Source organism: Myotis nattereri (assembly GCF_964212035.1).
Source record: "Myotis nattereri genome assembly, chromosome: 2".
In the NCBI taxonomy this organism is placed as follows: Eukaryota; Metazoa; Chordata; class Mammalia; order Chiroptera; family Vespertilionidae; genus Myotis; species Myotis nattereri.
The window spans coordinates 183,963,359-183,979,359 of NC_138076.1; the positions used below are offsets into that span (position 1 = coordinate 183,963,359).

The window sequence follows — 16,001 nt, forward strand, 5'->3', positions numbered from 1 at the left end:
GCCCTGGGTCTCAGTGTCCCGCAGTAATCACTGCAAGCACCTCTGAGAGAAAGCTGCCCTCGAGTTCCGCCCGCTGCCAGAAAGTCCAGTTTCTCCCCATATGGGTGTGGGTCCCCAGAGACTCACCCGGAACTGCAGTTCAGAGCAGTTGGGAGCTTGTGTCTCCCTCCCAATTGAAAAAGACAACCGAGTTCTCAGTTGCCATCTCTTTCTGTGTGTACCTCCGTACCTCTGCACTTTACTTCCGCACCTCCTCTGAGTCTCAGTGTGCTTTTCTCTTTCCTTCTAGTTGTAGAATTTCCACTGAGCCAGCCTTCCTGTGGTTCTGGATGATGTCCATTTTGTCTTTTAGTTGTAGTTTTGAAGTGTTTGTGCGAGGCAGCAATTTCAGGTGTTTACCTATGCTGCCATCTTGGTTTCTCAATCTATTTTATCTTTAAAAGATATTTTGGCGTGGCAGTTACTTTATTTCAGCACACTAAAGATACTCTTCCACTGCCTCTTTGCTTTTATTGCTACTTTTGAAAAAATAATCTGTTAGACTGTTTCTTTGAAGCTGTGTGTAAGCTATTCTTTATCTTTGGTTTTCTGCAGTTTCCCTATGAATTGTTATGTTGGAATTATCTTTATCTTAATTGTTATATATTGGGTTTCTTGAATCTGTAGAATAATGTCTTTCATGTGTTTTAGAAAATTTTTAGATTTTAATTCTCCTATGTTTCCATCTCTTCTCCTTTTTTTTTAATCCTCGTCTGAGGATATTTTCCCATTGTTTTTTAGAGAGAGGGAAAGACAGAAATATTGATGTGGTTGCCTCCTGCATGAGCCCTGACCAGGGCCCGGGCTGGGGAGGAGCCTGTAACCAAGGTATGTGCCCTTGACCAGAATTGAACCCATACCCGACCCTTTGGTCCACAGGCCAACACTCTCCACTGAGCCAAACCGGCTAGGGCTCTTCTCTCTTCTTGATACTCCAGTTAAAATATGTTAGACTTTCCACTGCCTCCTCTATGTCTGTTACCGTCTCTTCTGTATTTTCTATCTTTTTGTTTCTCTTTGCTATATTTTAGATATACTTTCTTGTCTTTCAATTATTTTTCTCTTTGGCTGTCTAATATGCTAAGAAGCCTAATAATTTGAGTTTAAATTTTTGGTAATTTATTTTTTATTTATAGAAGTCTTATTTCACTCTTTTTCAAATCTAATATCACATTTTATAGTCTGATTCTGTAATTAATACTTTTAATATCTGAAATATTTTTTCTGTTGTTTCTGCTGGTTATTGTTCATAGTGTTTTGTTTCCTTTGACAGTGATAGGCACACAGGAAGTTACAAAATGGTACAAGGAGTTCCATCACTTTTCCTCATTGGTGACCTCTTATACAACTGTCATAGAGTATTAGTGAGGAAATTGACATTGGTATAATTCTGTTAATCTAATGCAGAACTTATTCAGTTTTTACAACCTTCACCACAATCAAGACACAGAACAGTTCCAGGCCAAAAAAGAAATTTTTTGTCCTATCTCCTTATGTTTATGCCCCACACTGCCCCTTTCCTTGGTCCTGTGGTGCTTTTCAGAAGATTTATATATATAATATATATACATACATATTATATATCTATATCTATATCTATATCTGTATCTATATCTATATCTATATACTTAACAGTTTCTTTGTTTGTTTTAGTAGAAGGGGGTTGGTCTCTATCAGCAGTTCTCAGAGTGTGGTCCCAAACTAAGAAATGGCATCACCATCCTAGGGGGAACTTACAGAAATGTAAATTCTCAGGTCTCACCCCAGATTTATTGAATCAGAAACTCTGATGATGGGGCCCACTGATTGTTTCTTAACTAGTCCTCCAGGTGGTTCTGATGTAACTCAAGTTTGAGAACTACTAGGATAAATAGCCTGGCTTCCAGTATGGGTGATGGTAGCCTTTTGTCTACCATCCCCTACATCCATTCTGTCATCTTTGTTCCATTCTCTGTGTAGCAATATAAATGATGTCCTAAAATATAAATTGGCTCATGTTACTACTCAAACCTATTTGGGGTTTTCCATTGATGGCAGAATAAAATCAAGCTCCTTACCATGACCTGGACGCCCCTAATATGATCATGCCCTTGTTTACCTGTACACGTCTAAGTACTACTCTCACCCTTGCTCACTTCACTGTAGCTATGGCAGTCCCCGTTTGGTTCTTCTAATATGCTAGCTAGTTCTGTTCTATGATTGTCTTCCTCCTGCTCTCCCAGTCCCATCATGTATCAGAGATCTCAACTCAGGTGTCATCTCTCCTGTGAGGCCTCTCTAGTTATTCCCACTTATTTCGCCTGGTTTATTTTCTTCAGATATTTGATTCTTAACATAATCTGAGGTTGCCTTGTTTATGTCCCCCACCACACACACACACTCACACTCACACTCACACACTCACTCACTCACTCACTGTTTTATATTCATGAGAACAAGGGCCTTTGTGAATATAACTGTTAGGGTCGCCAAAGGAGGAATGCACAAGGCCAAAAGGGGTAAAGAATTATAAATTTATTGTTACATCTGCTAGCAGAAGGGCTGAAGCCAAAACAGCATCAGCGGGGCAGAGGAGGGGGAGCGGGATATTTATGTCTCTTATAAAGGTCAGTCAGAGGATCAGGTGCAGGTGGAGGCCAGGTGGAGGCGGTCCCTGGAAACTGTGGGTGAGGCAGTTTACTGGAAGCCAAAGGCCATTAATCATGAAACCTATAGTGAGAATAACAGGACAATCGCTGGGAGGGGCGAGAGCCCCAAGCAGAGCATAATGGAGTACAAGAATGTCCCTAGCAATAACTGTGAGAAACAGGACTTTGTATTTTTTTCATTGATTAGTGCTTGTCACCTAGAAGAGTACCTGGCACATGACAGATATTCAAGTTTTATATTTTTTATAAACTGCGTTTTTGTAAGTTTATATTCTTTCAATGAATAAATTAACTTTTCCCTTTGCTGTCCATTCATCAGACAATCACATGGAGTTATGAAACCTAAGATTTAAATTATATTCCCTAGTGATTTTGATCAATATTTCATATTTAGAAATTTAGAGATTTTTTCCTTTTGTTTGTTGAAATAGATTTTCAGCAAAAACATATACAGTGAAAAAAATGGCAGAAAGATTATTGATATAACTTAATTAAGCCTATTTGAAATGAGCAAATGTCTTCTCAAGCACACTCTTAGAAAGTTTTAAAAATTAGATATTTCTTTAAAAAATGTTTTAATTAATTTCAGAGAGGAAGGGAGAGAGAGAAACTTCAATGATGAGAGAGAATCACTGATTGGCTACCTCCTGCACACCCCAATAGGGAACCCAGGCATATGCCCTGACCGGAAATTAAACCACCTTGTTCACAGGTCAGTGTTCAGCCACTGAGCTATAGTGGCCAGGCCTAACTACATTCTTTTCTTAACAGGTTATGTCGTTTAAAAAAGAAAGCACAGGCAGAAGCAAATGCCACAGCTATCAGTAATCTGTTGCCATTTATGGAATACGAAGTGCATACTCAGCTAATGAATAAACTAAAACTCAAAGGAATGAATGCTTTATTTGGACTGAGAATTCAGATCACAGTGGGTGAAAATATGTTGATGGGCTTAGCGGTAAGTTTGCATGTTTTGTTTTTGCAATTCCTATAGTTGTAGTAGATTCTGTTTTAAGTGATTCAAAGAATCTTTTTAAAAGACTTATCTAAAGAAACTGGCATCAAGACTTTTAAGGGTTGGAGACATAAGAATTAACAGATCTGGTGATAGACTTTTAAAAATTTTATCTTTAATTATAAAATTGTTATTTAAAATTAAATTAATTATCACATAAAATATTGATTGATTGATATTAATGTTATTATATATTTATATTCTGCCCATAACCTCAGTAGTCAGATTTCTAAAAATAATTACGTGCAGCTTGTTTAGTAAGTTGACCGCCATCGTACTGGGCTTTATTGTTGTTTATACGTTGCTAAAACAGGGCTTATCCTGCTTGGAATTGTTGAGATTTGGGGCTGGATAACTCTTTGTTGTAGCGGATTGTCTCATTCATTGTAGGATATTTATCAGCATCCCTGGCCTCTGCCAACTAGAAGCTTATAACTTTCCTCTACTGTGACAACAAAAAATGTGTCCAGACTTTACCAGATGTCCTTTAGGGGGCAAAATCACTCCTGAAAAGAAGATGAGGGGGAAGAACTAAAATGATCATTAGTTTTAATGGAGAAAGTAAAGCAATACCTGTGAGACACTGCCTACTGTTGGGCAGAGAATTATATTTTATTATAAATGTAACATCTGTGGTCAGAAGACAGTAGAATATGCAATAAATTGTGTCTCTTAAGTGCTGATAAATTGTGAGGCAGTGGAAAGCTCTTTATCTCAGCTTCATGTCTATCTTTGCTTATTAGCAAACAAGTTCTGTCTAGAAAAGTTGTAATGGGCATGAACTGCCTTTATAAGTAGCCTGAGATCCAGAGAAATAGTTGCCTGCGAAATATATATTGATTAGTTGGAATCTGAGCAACAATGTTTATCGAAAAGCTCTCACACACAAGATACTTTGATAGCCAGAATTTTATGTCATTGGTACTTTCAAATTTGGAATTCTCTGTCATCTTTTTGAGACATGCATAGAAATTTTACCTAAGAAATTGATGGAACTTGGATTCTTTTTTTCAGTATGCCTTTGTGCATAAAATGATAAGTTGTTTCTTGCTTCATCCACTTTTCTATAAGAGCAAATATGGAAATTTCTGTATGTAGGATATAATTTTGTAATGATGATTAATTATATAATCACAAACTTTAGGAATTTGTAGTGATTAATTATTTATATTCAAATATTTGATAGTTAGATTAACTTGGGGGGGAAAAGTATCCGTTATAATTCTTTCATCTAAACCAGCGGTTCTCAGCCTGTGGGTCGCGAAAATACATCCTGCAGACCAGATATTTACATTACGATTCATAACAGTAGCAAAATTACAGTTATGAAGTAGCAACGAAAATAATTTTATGGTTGGGGGTCACCACAATATGAGGAACTGTATTAAAGGGTCGCAGCATTAGGAAGGTTGAGAACCACTCACACACTTAGCTAGGACTTAACATACAAAACTATAGTTACTGGTAGGCATCTATAAGAACTAAGAACTTGATTTGTATTCAAAGGTGTAAGAAACACTGTGCCAAATGTATCAAACACTTCCTGTGGTTGAACCCCAGGAAACTATTATGTGATCCTGGTATAATGCTTCAATACCTGCCTCAAATACTGCCTTTTCTGATTCTTATTAATCTTTTCTTTCTTGGGCACATTTAGTGACATCATTTATAGCTGAGATTTGTCATCTAGTGACATCATTTATAGCTGTTTGAGATTTGGATCTTTGTGTGTGTTTTTAGCTTGTGCACTCAAGGTCCCAAGGTTGAAACTTGTCCAAAGTGATATGGTTACATGTACTGGAACTGGGTTTCAAACCCAGGACTGTCTAGTTCTAGAGTCTGTGTGCTCTCAACTATTCCGAGCCATTGCCTCATTAGCCATTGCAGTTAATATTAGAAATGGTACAGTAAGGCTTCATGTGGCACAGAGGGTATTCTGAGATTGAGCATCAGAAACTGGGTCATGGGTGCAGTCATGGACACTAATGAACAAACCAGGAGGGAGAGCGTCTGAGGATCAGTTTCATCTACTGCCCAGTCTTCATCATAAAGTGTCATACACTTTTTGAGAATGGACTTTTATAAAATTGGCAATTGATTAATTTTTAAAACCCACCTCAATTCAAAATAACACAAATATCCAGATTTAAAAAATTGTCTGCTCTTTGCCTCATTCTACCCCTTTGATGTGAACAATTTGATGTTAATATGTCTATGTATTTTTTTGCTTTGTTTATATAAGCATATTTAAATATATATGCACATAGGTGTGAGGAGTGTGTGTGTATTTCCCCTAATAGTTTTCTAGTACTAATGGCATATAGTACTGCTACAGAGTCAGAAATGAATAGCCCATTAAAATTTAAAGTAAATCTGTATCTAGTACAGTTTTCCTTTTTTTCTTTATTTTATTTGATTTTTTTACAATATACAAAATCTATTACCAGATTGTAGATACAAAATAATTAGCCATTTACATGCAGTAAACATTAATATTTCAAAAAAATGATTTTAAATATGTTACATGCAATAAACATTAATTTTTCAAGAAAAATGATTTTAAATATAATAATGTTATATGCAATAAACATTAATATTTCAAGAAAAACGATTTTAAATATAATAATACTAGAGGCCCAGTGCATGAAATTCATGCACTTGGAGGAGGGGGCTCCTCAACTCAGCCTGTGCCCTCTTACAGTCCGGGAGCCCTTGGGGGATGTCTGACTGCTCGCTTCAGGGGGAGTGGGCCTAAGCCGCTGTCAGACATCCTTAGCACTGCTGCGGAGGCAGGAGAGGCTCCTGCCACCGCTGCTGTGCTCGCCAGCCATAAGCCCGGCTTCTGGCTGAGCGGTGCTCCCCCTGTGAGATCGGCCGAAACCAGCTCTCCGACATTCCCCCAAGGGGTCCTGGATTGCGAGAGGGCACAGGCCAGGCCAAGGGACCCCACCAGCGCATGATTGGGTCCGGGGAGAGACATGGGAGGTTGGCCAGCTGGGGAGGGACCACAGGAGGGCTCCAGGGTCTGTCCAGCCCTTCTCGCCCAGTCCCGATCGGCTGGACCCCAGCAGCAAGCTAACCAACTAATTGGAGCGTCTACCCCCTGGTAGTCAGTGCACATCATAGCGACTGGTTGACCAGTCAACTGTCTGCCCCCTGGTGGTCAGTGAATGTCATAGCGAGCAGTTGAGTGGCCTTACCATATTATTAGCATATTATGCTGTGATTGGTTGAATGGCCGACTGGTCGACCAGACACTTAGCATATTAGGCTTTTGTTATATGGGATTACATGCAATAAACATTGATATTTCAAGAAAAAAAATATTTTAAATCCTCTATAATAAAAGGGTAATATGCAAATTGACCCAAACGCAGAATGACCGGGAACAACCAGTCGCTATGATGTGCACTGACCACTTGGGGGCAGCCGGGCTGAGGGACCCCCTCCCAAGTATATGAATTTTCATGCACCGGGCCTCTATTATAATAATATTACCAAAACTGTACTAACGTAGTATAATATCACAAACGTTGTAGGCAATATTACAAATCTGCAAATAACAGGATTACTTCTATTATATTCTAAAACATTTTTTTTCTCTTGACTCTGTTTTTGTCCATTAGTTTATGTTCTTCATTATATTCCACAAATGAGTGAGATCATGTGATATTTATCTTTCTCTGACTGGCTTATTTTGCTTAGCATATTGCTCTCCAGGTCCATCCATGCTGTTTTCCTTCTTGATAAATATGGAGGTAGCATGGTTTAGTGAAAAGTTCTTGGGTTTGGAGAAACAGATTCAAGTCTCTTTTCCAAATTTATTGACAGTGTGATCTTGAGTAAGTTCCCTATTCTTTCTGCACTTCAGTATCTTCACTTTCATTGCAAAGTTTCCCTTTTTTGTCACAGAAAAGGTCAATTATCTACTCATTGATGAAAAACTTACTTTTAACAACTATATAAGTGTGTGTGTGTGTGTGTGTGTGTATTTATTTCTTTTAGAGAGAGAGATAAATATTCATGTGAGAGAGAAACATCGATTGGTTGCCTCCTGTAGGCCCCTTGACCAGAGGTTGAAACTGCAGCCTGGGTATGTGCCCTGGCAGGGAATTGAACCTGTGATCTTTAGGTGCACTAGATGATGCTCAACCAACTGAGCCATACTAGCCAGGGCTACTTTTAAAAACTTTTTATATTTTTTTTCTAAACTTTTTCAATGCAATTAATTTCTTGCAACCATAGGTAAAAATTTTATAATACAGCTAGGTATACAGTGAAAAATCCTCCTAAACCATCTACCCCAGGTTCTCAACAGATGCAGCCAACCCCTATTCCCCGTTATGTTTTGCTGTGCTTGTCCACCTATGTCCTGTGCATCCATTGACATTAATTATCTTTCTCCTACTGGGCAAAGACCACATTCCTAAATATGAAAACTTAAGGTTCTGTTGTCCTATAGATATTTTTAACAATTATTTCCTAATTATTTTTACAAGTCGGCCACAGGTGTATATTTAGCAGCATTACCAACGCCTGGTGGAATTCAGATTGCTGGGAAGACTCCTAATGATGGCTCCTACGAACAGCATGTATCTCATATGCAAAAGAAGATAAATGACACGATCGCTAAGAATAAAGAGCTATATGAAATCAATCCTCCAGTAAGTAAACTAAGTCTACATTGTGACTATATCAGTTATTGTGTAGCTGTTAATATATTTTTTAGGTTATCTTACTTTTGAACCTTAAAGACTTTTTCCGCTGTTTAGATATGTTCTCCTCGTTACTCATTCTTTTCCCTCCCTTTACATCTATGCTCAAATGTCTTCTTTTTAGGGAGGCTCACTCTGACTATTTAAGAATTGTAACTCTCCCATTAATTTTTGGTACTTCCTATCCCCCTTTCTTATCTATTATTTGTTACTGCCAGTAGAATCAAGCTTTATCAGGACTGTATCCCTAATGCCTAGAACAGTTCATTCTGGTATTTTTTTTAATAAATACTTATTGAATAGTTAAATAGCTTAAAATCTCTCTCTCTCTCTCTCTCTCTCTCTCTCTCTCTCTCTCTCTCTCTCTCTTACTAAAAAGAAAGATTGCTTACCTATGGTAAAGTGTGAAAGAATAGAGATTTTTTTAGTTTGGCATTTTTCTTACAATATTCCTACCAGTCATTTCCATAGTCAGTCTTTTCACCAGCTTTGCAATTGGTATCACAATGCTTCCTACTCTACAGATGTCCTATAGCTTTAACCTGAATTGAAAGATGTGTTGAAGTAGGAATGAAACTATTTGCTTTTATAAGTCTCTGATAAGGAAATACTTCTATAAAAGGTAAGTGTTTGGATAACATTATTTTTATTATTTTATTTTATATATGCTACTGAATTTTGGTTGTTCTTCTGGAACAGTACATCTGAATTCCAGCTTCAAACTAACAGCTTTCTAGCAAAGTTATTAAGCTGGTAGGAATTTTAAGGACATGACTAGAGTTACACAGTTCAGTGTGGTAGACACTGGTCACATGTGGCTGTTAAGCACTTGACATGTGGCTAGTCTGAATTGAGATGTGGTATTGGTGTAAAATATACCAGTACACTGGATTTTGAAGACTTAGTAAATGAAAAAGAACGTAAAATACCTTTTGGATTCTTTTTATATTGATTACATGTTTCATTTGTATCTTTTTTATATTATTACCTATGAAGCTTGCTTTATATTTCTATTGAGCAGTGTTGATATAGTTTCTTTAAATTCATTGAAAATGTTAACGTGTTAATATATTTACTTACATAGCCTTTGTAAAAGCTTTCTGCAAAATGCTTTATTGACTGCTTGTTTGCTGTAATTTTTGTTTTATAATTATGTTTTGATATTTAAACATCTACTAGCAGTGTTTATTCCTGTTGGGAAGAATGATTTGCAAAGACATATGTTAGTATTCCATATATGAATTGTAATGATATGAACGGAACTTTCATGTAACAGTGTTTATTAACTCTACTTCCATCCTGACCTCCCTCAGGACCTACCTCTTCCATTGTGTTTCTATTGTACCTGTATTTGCTTCTGTCATGGCGCCTGTTACATTTTAGTGCACTTAGTTTTACATGTCTCTCTTCCTTTACTACAATAAAAGCCCCTTGAAGACAGAGACCTATTTAGAGAATGTGGATTAAGTTACTTTATTCAATAAATATTTATGAGCTACTGTTTAGTATTGCATCTTAGAGGAGGGAATAAATCTTTCTTTTTAAAATATTTTTATTGATTTTTTTAGAGAGAGGAAGGGAGAGGGATAGACAGATAGAATCATCGATGAAAGAAAAACATTGATCGGCTGCCTCATGCATGCCCCCTACTGGGCATCAAACCTGCAACCTGAGCATGTACTCTGACCAGGAATCGACCGGGGACCTCTTGGTTCATGGGTTGATGCTCAACAACTGAGCCACGCCGGCTGGGCGGGAATAAATCTTTTGTGAATTTAAAAACTTCAGCATATATGGATTTCATATGTTGAATATGACTGTATTTTTACAAAAGGATTAATCAATTTATGAGTATTCTATGCCTTTCCTTATTTCAGTACTTATTACATTCTGGTCTTTTAGCTTAACCTATCAGAATTTGTTTGAAAAAGTCAGTGTACAACGCCACTACTCATATTACAGTTTTGTGTTTTCAGTTTTCTAAAACAATGTATGCCCACCCTGAAAATGTGGGTCAGTGTTCCGTATCTTAGAAAGGTAGCCCCAGCTGAAGTGAGTGCTGCTGTTTAATTTTTTTCTCAATACCTTGAGAAACTTTTTAAAAATTTATTTATTAATTTGATTGGGGTGACATTGGTCAGCATGAACATACAGGTTTCATGTGTGGATTTCTATGTTACAAGATCTGTGTATTGCACCCTGTGCTCACCACCCAAGTCAAATCTCCTGTCACCTCATATTAGGACCCCCTTCTGCCCCCAACCCCTTCCCTCTGGCTGTTTGTGCTCACAAATTTCAGTTTTATATCCCACATATTACTGAAATCATAGGGTTCTTTTTCTGTCTTACTTATTTCACTTAGCATAATGTTCTCAAGGTCCATCCCTGTTGCTAAGAAAAACATTTTTTATGCAAAGGTGTAGGACCACTTAACTGGAAATAACTAAGTCAGCCAGAGTATCAAAATTAGGTGCAAAACTTTTATTGGGAATTAACAGCACCAGTGGTAAAACCTCATGAATCTAAGATATATTCAATTTTAGATAGTTACATTTATTTCATCCATGTTACAATAAAGAGAGGCATAACTGAATTTTAAACTACTTTAAAATTATAAAATGAAGGATAGTTTCAATATTGCATTCAGGGTCAAAAGAACTGATCTAGACAAGTTCATCACTTACTAGTTTGCAAACCCAGGCAAACTACTCTACTACTGAGCTGCGTCTCTTTCTCATTTTGTATTCATTATAATAGGCACCCTGTCAGATTTATATAGGGCAGGTTAATTTGGAGTACAAGCAAAATAAATGGATGTGAAAGTACTGCATAGATAGCTGTGTTATGAAACTGTGGTGGTAGTCTTACGTAACCTATGCGCTAGCTATGAACATTTAAAATTAGCCTTTTGAAAAGCTTTTTCTTATAACTTCCTTGTTTTCTTGGGGTTTTTTTTGGTGTTTTTTTTTTTTTTTAAAGATGGGTCTGTTATACTAATAATAAGCTATGTCTTTTGCATTTGTGCTCACATGTCCACATTCTCCTGATAAGTTGCCAACAGATACCTAGAACCTCTGGTTAGCTAATATTTGGCTATGTAATAGGAAAAAGCTGATTAAACCATACAGGATTGCACCTTACACTGACCTCAAAAAGATCATTACTGTAACGACCAAAGTTTATTTAGCTTAATAAATAGTAAAGCAAGTACATGTGTAATATGTGCACTACATATACATATACACATACATCTATTATATTCCTCATTTTACTGTGTGGAGCTATGAAAAATTACCACTGGATAAGAAAGGTATAAAGAGTGGAATCATAGTTAGGAACACAAATCTTTAATTCTTTGTGGAGTATTAGGACTTTTAAATGCTGTGCAGAAAATACCTTCTAAGCGGGAAGGACTGCCAGTTCCCTACTCATTGTAGTTTTCTCTCTGTACAGTAGATGTCAGTAACGCCTTGCCATGTCTGTTTTTGAATTATACATACCTATAAAAAGTTAGTTATGAAATATACACTTTAAATATTTTTTGTAGACTCCCCCCAAAGGTAATTGTCTGTTATTATAAAAATTTAAAACCAAACTAAAGTATGCAAATATCAAATCATTGTGTTATACACCTGAAACTAATATGTTATACGTCAGTTATACCTCAATTTAAAAAAAAGAAAAAACTAAAAATTATGGTCTTTTGTAATATAAAGCAATTATATATATTTTTTAGGAGATATCTGAAGAGATTATAGGATCACCCATCCCAGAACCTCGACAACGTTCAAGACTCTTAAGATCTCAATCAGAAAGTTCTGATGAAGTTACAGAATTGGACCTTTCACATGGGAAAAAAGATGCTTTTGTTTTGGAGGTATTGTTGCATTGGATTAATTTCTTAAAGTTTTTAGATGTGTAATTTTACAATCATACTTGATGTGATTCTTTTGTATCATTACAACTGTTATAAATATAAAAAATATAATATTTAAATATTACAATAAACTTGAGAATATCAGAACTTATTAATATATTTTTGTTCAATACCAGAAGACCGATAACAATAATGAAGGTGGTTCTGGAAAAATTTATGTATGGGTTGAAATAAAATTAAAGTAATATTAACTCTTGGAGCTATTTATTGTAAACTTGGATGAATTTAAATAAGAAATTAATGTGCTATTGTTTCACTTACTAGAATTCCCTGCTTTATATGTTGTAACATTTTACTTTAACATTTTTACATGTAATATAGGCACTGTGAATCTGAATGTAGTGTTTTCTTATTGAATTCAGAGGATATCATTGAACTTTCATTATAAAAATATACTCAGAACTAGCTTTTCTGGAGGATAAATGTGGTACAAAAGGTTCAGGGAGCCTCCTCTCTCAACAAATCTGCTCCCCCTGCCTTCCTCTCTAGAACGGTTAGCTTTGAAAGAGAGAGATTCCTTTGATATTGAAGGAAAGGAAAATAAATGAGGATGCTCAGGAATGTCCTGGTAAGAGAAAGTCAGGTGCCTTGATCTCAGAGAAGCAGGAAGCTGGCGGTAGAATTGTATTGGAATGGGATTGGAGTTCTGAATAGTCTAGAACAGTGCCTGTGAATGTAATCAGGATGTCAGCCATGGGAAGTGCACAAGGCTTAACTGAGGTAAGATTGTTAATTTGTAGAAAACTCAATCGGTATGGGTTTGTGCTTTTTTCTCATCTTTTTTTACGGTCTGAGAATGGAAAAATCATGGGAGTTGATAAAGAATATGTCAGGTTAAGGAGGTAAAAGGATCCAGGGTACTGGTTAGAGCAGTGCTACTCAAAGTGGGCTGTGACTACCTATAGTGTTAGCACCTTCTGGAAGTTTGTAAGAAATACAAATTCTGGGGCTTACTTCAGACTTCGTAAATGAAAATTTCATGGTGGGGCCAAAGAATCTGTTTAACAAACTCTCCAGGTGAGTCTTAGCATTACCTGAAGTTTGATCTAGCAATGGTTCTCAACCTTCTGGCCCTTTAAATACAGTTCCTCATGTTGTGACCCAACCATAAAATTATTTTCATTGCTACTTCATAACTGTAATGTTGCTATTGTTATGAATCGTAATGTAAATATCTGATATGCAGGATGGTCTTAGGCGATCCCTGTGAAAGGGTCGTTCGCCGCAGGGTTCGTGGCCCACAGGTTGAGAACCACTGATCTAGAGCATCATTGATACTTCTCATCCTGGGATCCTGACTAAGTAATGAACAGAAGTGCTTCAAATGTGGGCAGAAGATGTGGGACAAGGTGCAGATTCAGTAAGAGAAAGGGCAAAAGGATAGGGGATTGTAGTTGGAGAATGCTTGAATCTGGGTGTGGAATGGTTTGGGGAACAGTGTTGAGGTATAGCCATGACCATGGTAGTTAAGGTAAAGTGGGAGTGAAGGTGGTTCTGGAAGTCACAGGGGTGATGTGAGTGGAAGCATAGAGTGTGTGAGGCAGGACTTAGACCCCTGATGTACAGATGAATTCAGTATATGTCTAGTTGCATAGTTTCACTCTTTATTATTCACGATGGAATACTGTGATATAAGAAAAATAGGATTTAGACCTAATTTGTTAGGCATGCCTTTAAATTTATCCCTACATAATTTTATTTTAAAGCAATTGTGTATTTAGTCAAAAATTCTGGTTTTTTTAATTGCACTATATTTATTTCAACAAATAGAGATAATTTTTGCTTATGGTGTCTTCTTTTGAAACATGCCCTCCTAAGGGATTAAGAAAAGGCTCGTTAAAAGAAAAAATTAATTATAATTAAAAATTATTTCACTTGGAAGTATTTATAATTATTACTGTGGAGAAATATACCGATATTTGAAAAGAATTTCTTTCAAGTTTTATATTTTTAATTTAGGGAAAAGGTTCTTTTTAGACTCTTAAGTTTTTTATTTAGTAAAAAAAATTTTTTAAATTGAAAATGATTATATATTTACTACTTATGTAATAGTTGAAATCTTTCTATTTTCAGATTGATGACACAGATGCTATGGAAGATGTACATTCTCTCCTTACTGATGTTCCGCCTCCTTCAGGTAAACCGAAAAAATTACCTTTGAGATGCAACTGTCCTTTTTTTTGCACATCAGTATTTTAGTTCATAATTATTATGGTACTAACTTTATTTTAGAGGCTTTATCAATGTCACACCTTGTTATGTGCTTTGCTGCTCCAAGGCGGAAAACAGGTTTAAAATATTTATGTTAGAACTTAGATGAAATGATTTTTAATCCTTTTAAGATTACACATTTTTTAAAAAGTAATAATTTATTAAGATGGTCTAACATTTTAGAAAAGAATGAATGGTTCTTATAGTTAGAATGTCATGTAATAATTGAAACAGGTTATTCTTAACACAAAAATAAGTGAAATATCATATTTTAACTATAATTTATTTTGACAGGCTTTTATAGTTGTAATACAGAAATTATGCCTGGCATAAATAATTGGACATCTGAAATACAGGTGAATCTTTCATTTTTAATTTTAAATAAATACAACATAAGTGATCTTAGCAAGTTCCTTCTTAATATATGTTTTCTTTTTCACCTCCTTTTTGCAATTAAAATGTTACCCTTTTTCATACCACATTAGTTATTATTGTTCATTATTAGCAGTTTTATTGTTATAGTGATTAGTTAAAGTAATAAAATGCCATACTATCATATCTCCCCATATTTAGATGTTCACATCAGTAAGAGTAATCCGATTAAGCAGTCTTAACCTGACTAATCAAGCCCTCAATAAGAACTTTAATGATCTCTGTGAAAATTTGCTCAAGGTAGGTACCTTCTGACTAACTATATTTTAGTTAAAACTCCTAAGAATCATGAAATTGAAAATGTGTACATATTGTCTGGAATACCTTAAACAGTTATGGGCTGAATTATTTTTGTTTACATATCAACTTAGCTCTGCCATCAGATAAAATGATAAAGTTGTCCTATCTATCTGAATATACCATACTATAAAAGAAATATATTTTAAGTTATCTCATAGCTTTAAACTTCATAAAAATCTGTTGTGTGTATGTAAATTTAAAATGCCTTTTTCTTATATTATTTTTTATGACATCAATAGATATGATTAAACCTTATTGTCTGCCATAATATTGAAAACTAGAGGCCTGGTGCATGAAATTCATGCACTGGAGTGGGTGGGGCCCCTCAGCCAAGCCTGTACCCTCTCACAGTTCGGGAGCCCCATGATCTATCGCCCTCAGAGGGAGGCCCTGCCCACACGGCCGGGGCTCCGAGATGGATCGCCCAACAGAGGTAGGCCCTGCCCACCCTGCCGGGGCTCTGCAATGGATGGCCCCGCAGAGGAGGCCCAGGCTGCCCGCCACAGCACCACTGGCTGGGTAGCCTGGGCCTCCCTTTTTGGGGCAATTGATCACGGGGCTCCGTGATGGATCGCCCCAAAGAGGTAGGCCCTGCCAACCCAGCCAGGGCTACACGATGGATCGCCCCCACAGAGAGAGGCCCCGTCTACCCACCACAGCGCCACCACGGGGTAGCCTGGGCCTCTCTCTTTGGGGTGATTGAT

General features: G+C 36.5%; 1 protein-coding gene across 5 annotated transcripts in view; it reads left to right on the top strand.

Moving 5' to 3' along the window:
* Positions 1-16,001, top strand: part of C2CD5 (C2 calcium dependent domain containing 5) — a gene marked incomplete at its 5' end in the record, with an annotated part of 95,122 nt that overhangs the window by 58,883 nt on the left and 20,238 nt on the right. For all 5 annotated transcript variants that reach the window (XM_081083326.1, XM_081083325.1, XM_081083329.1 and 2 more), the window contains 6 exons: positions 3,459-3,645; positions 8,202-8,366; positions 12,154-12,294; positions 14,428-14,491; positions 14,860-14,921; positions 15,139-15,237. In XM_081083326.1, coding sequence (XP_080939452.1) covers positions 3,459-3,645; positions 8,202-8,366; positions 12,154-12,294; positions 14,428-14,491; positions 14,860-14,921; positions 15,139-15,237 — 718 coding nt within the window. The remainder of the gene's footprint in view (positions 1-3,458; positions 3,646-8,201; positions 8,367-12,153; positions 12,295-14,427; positions 14,492-14,859; positions 14,922-15,138; positions 15,238-16,001) is intronic.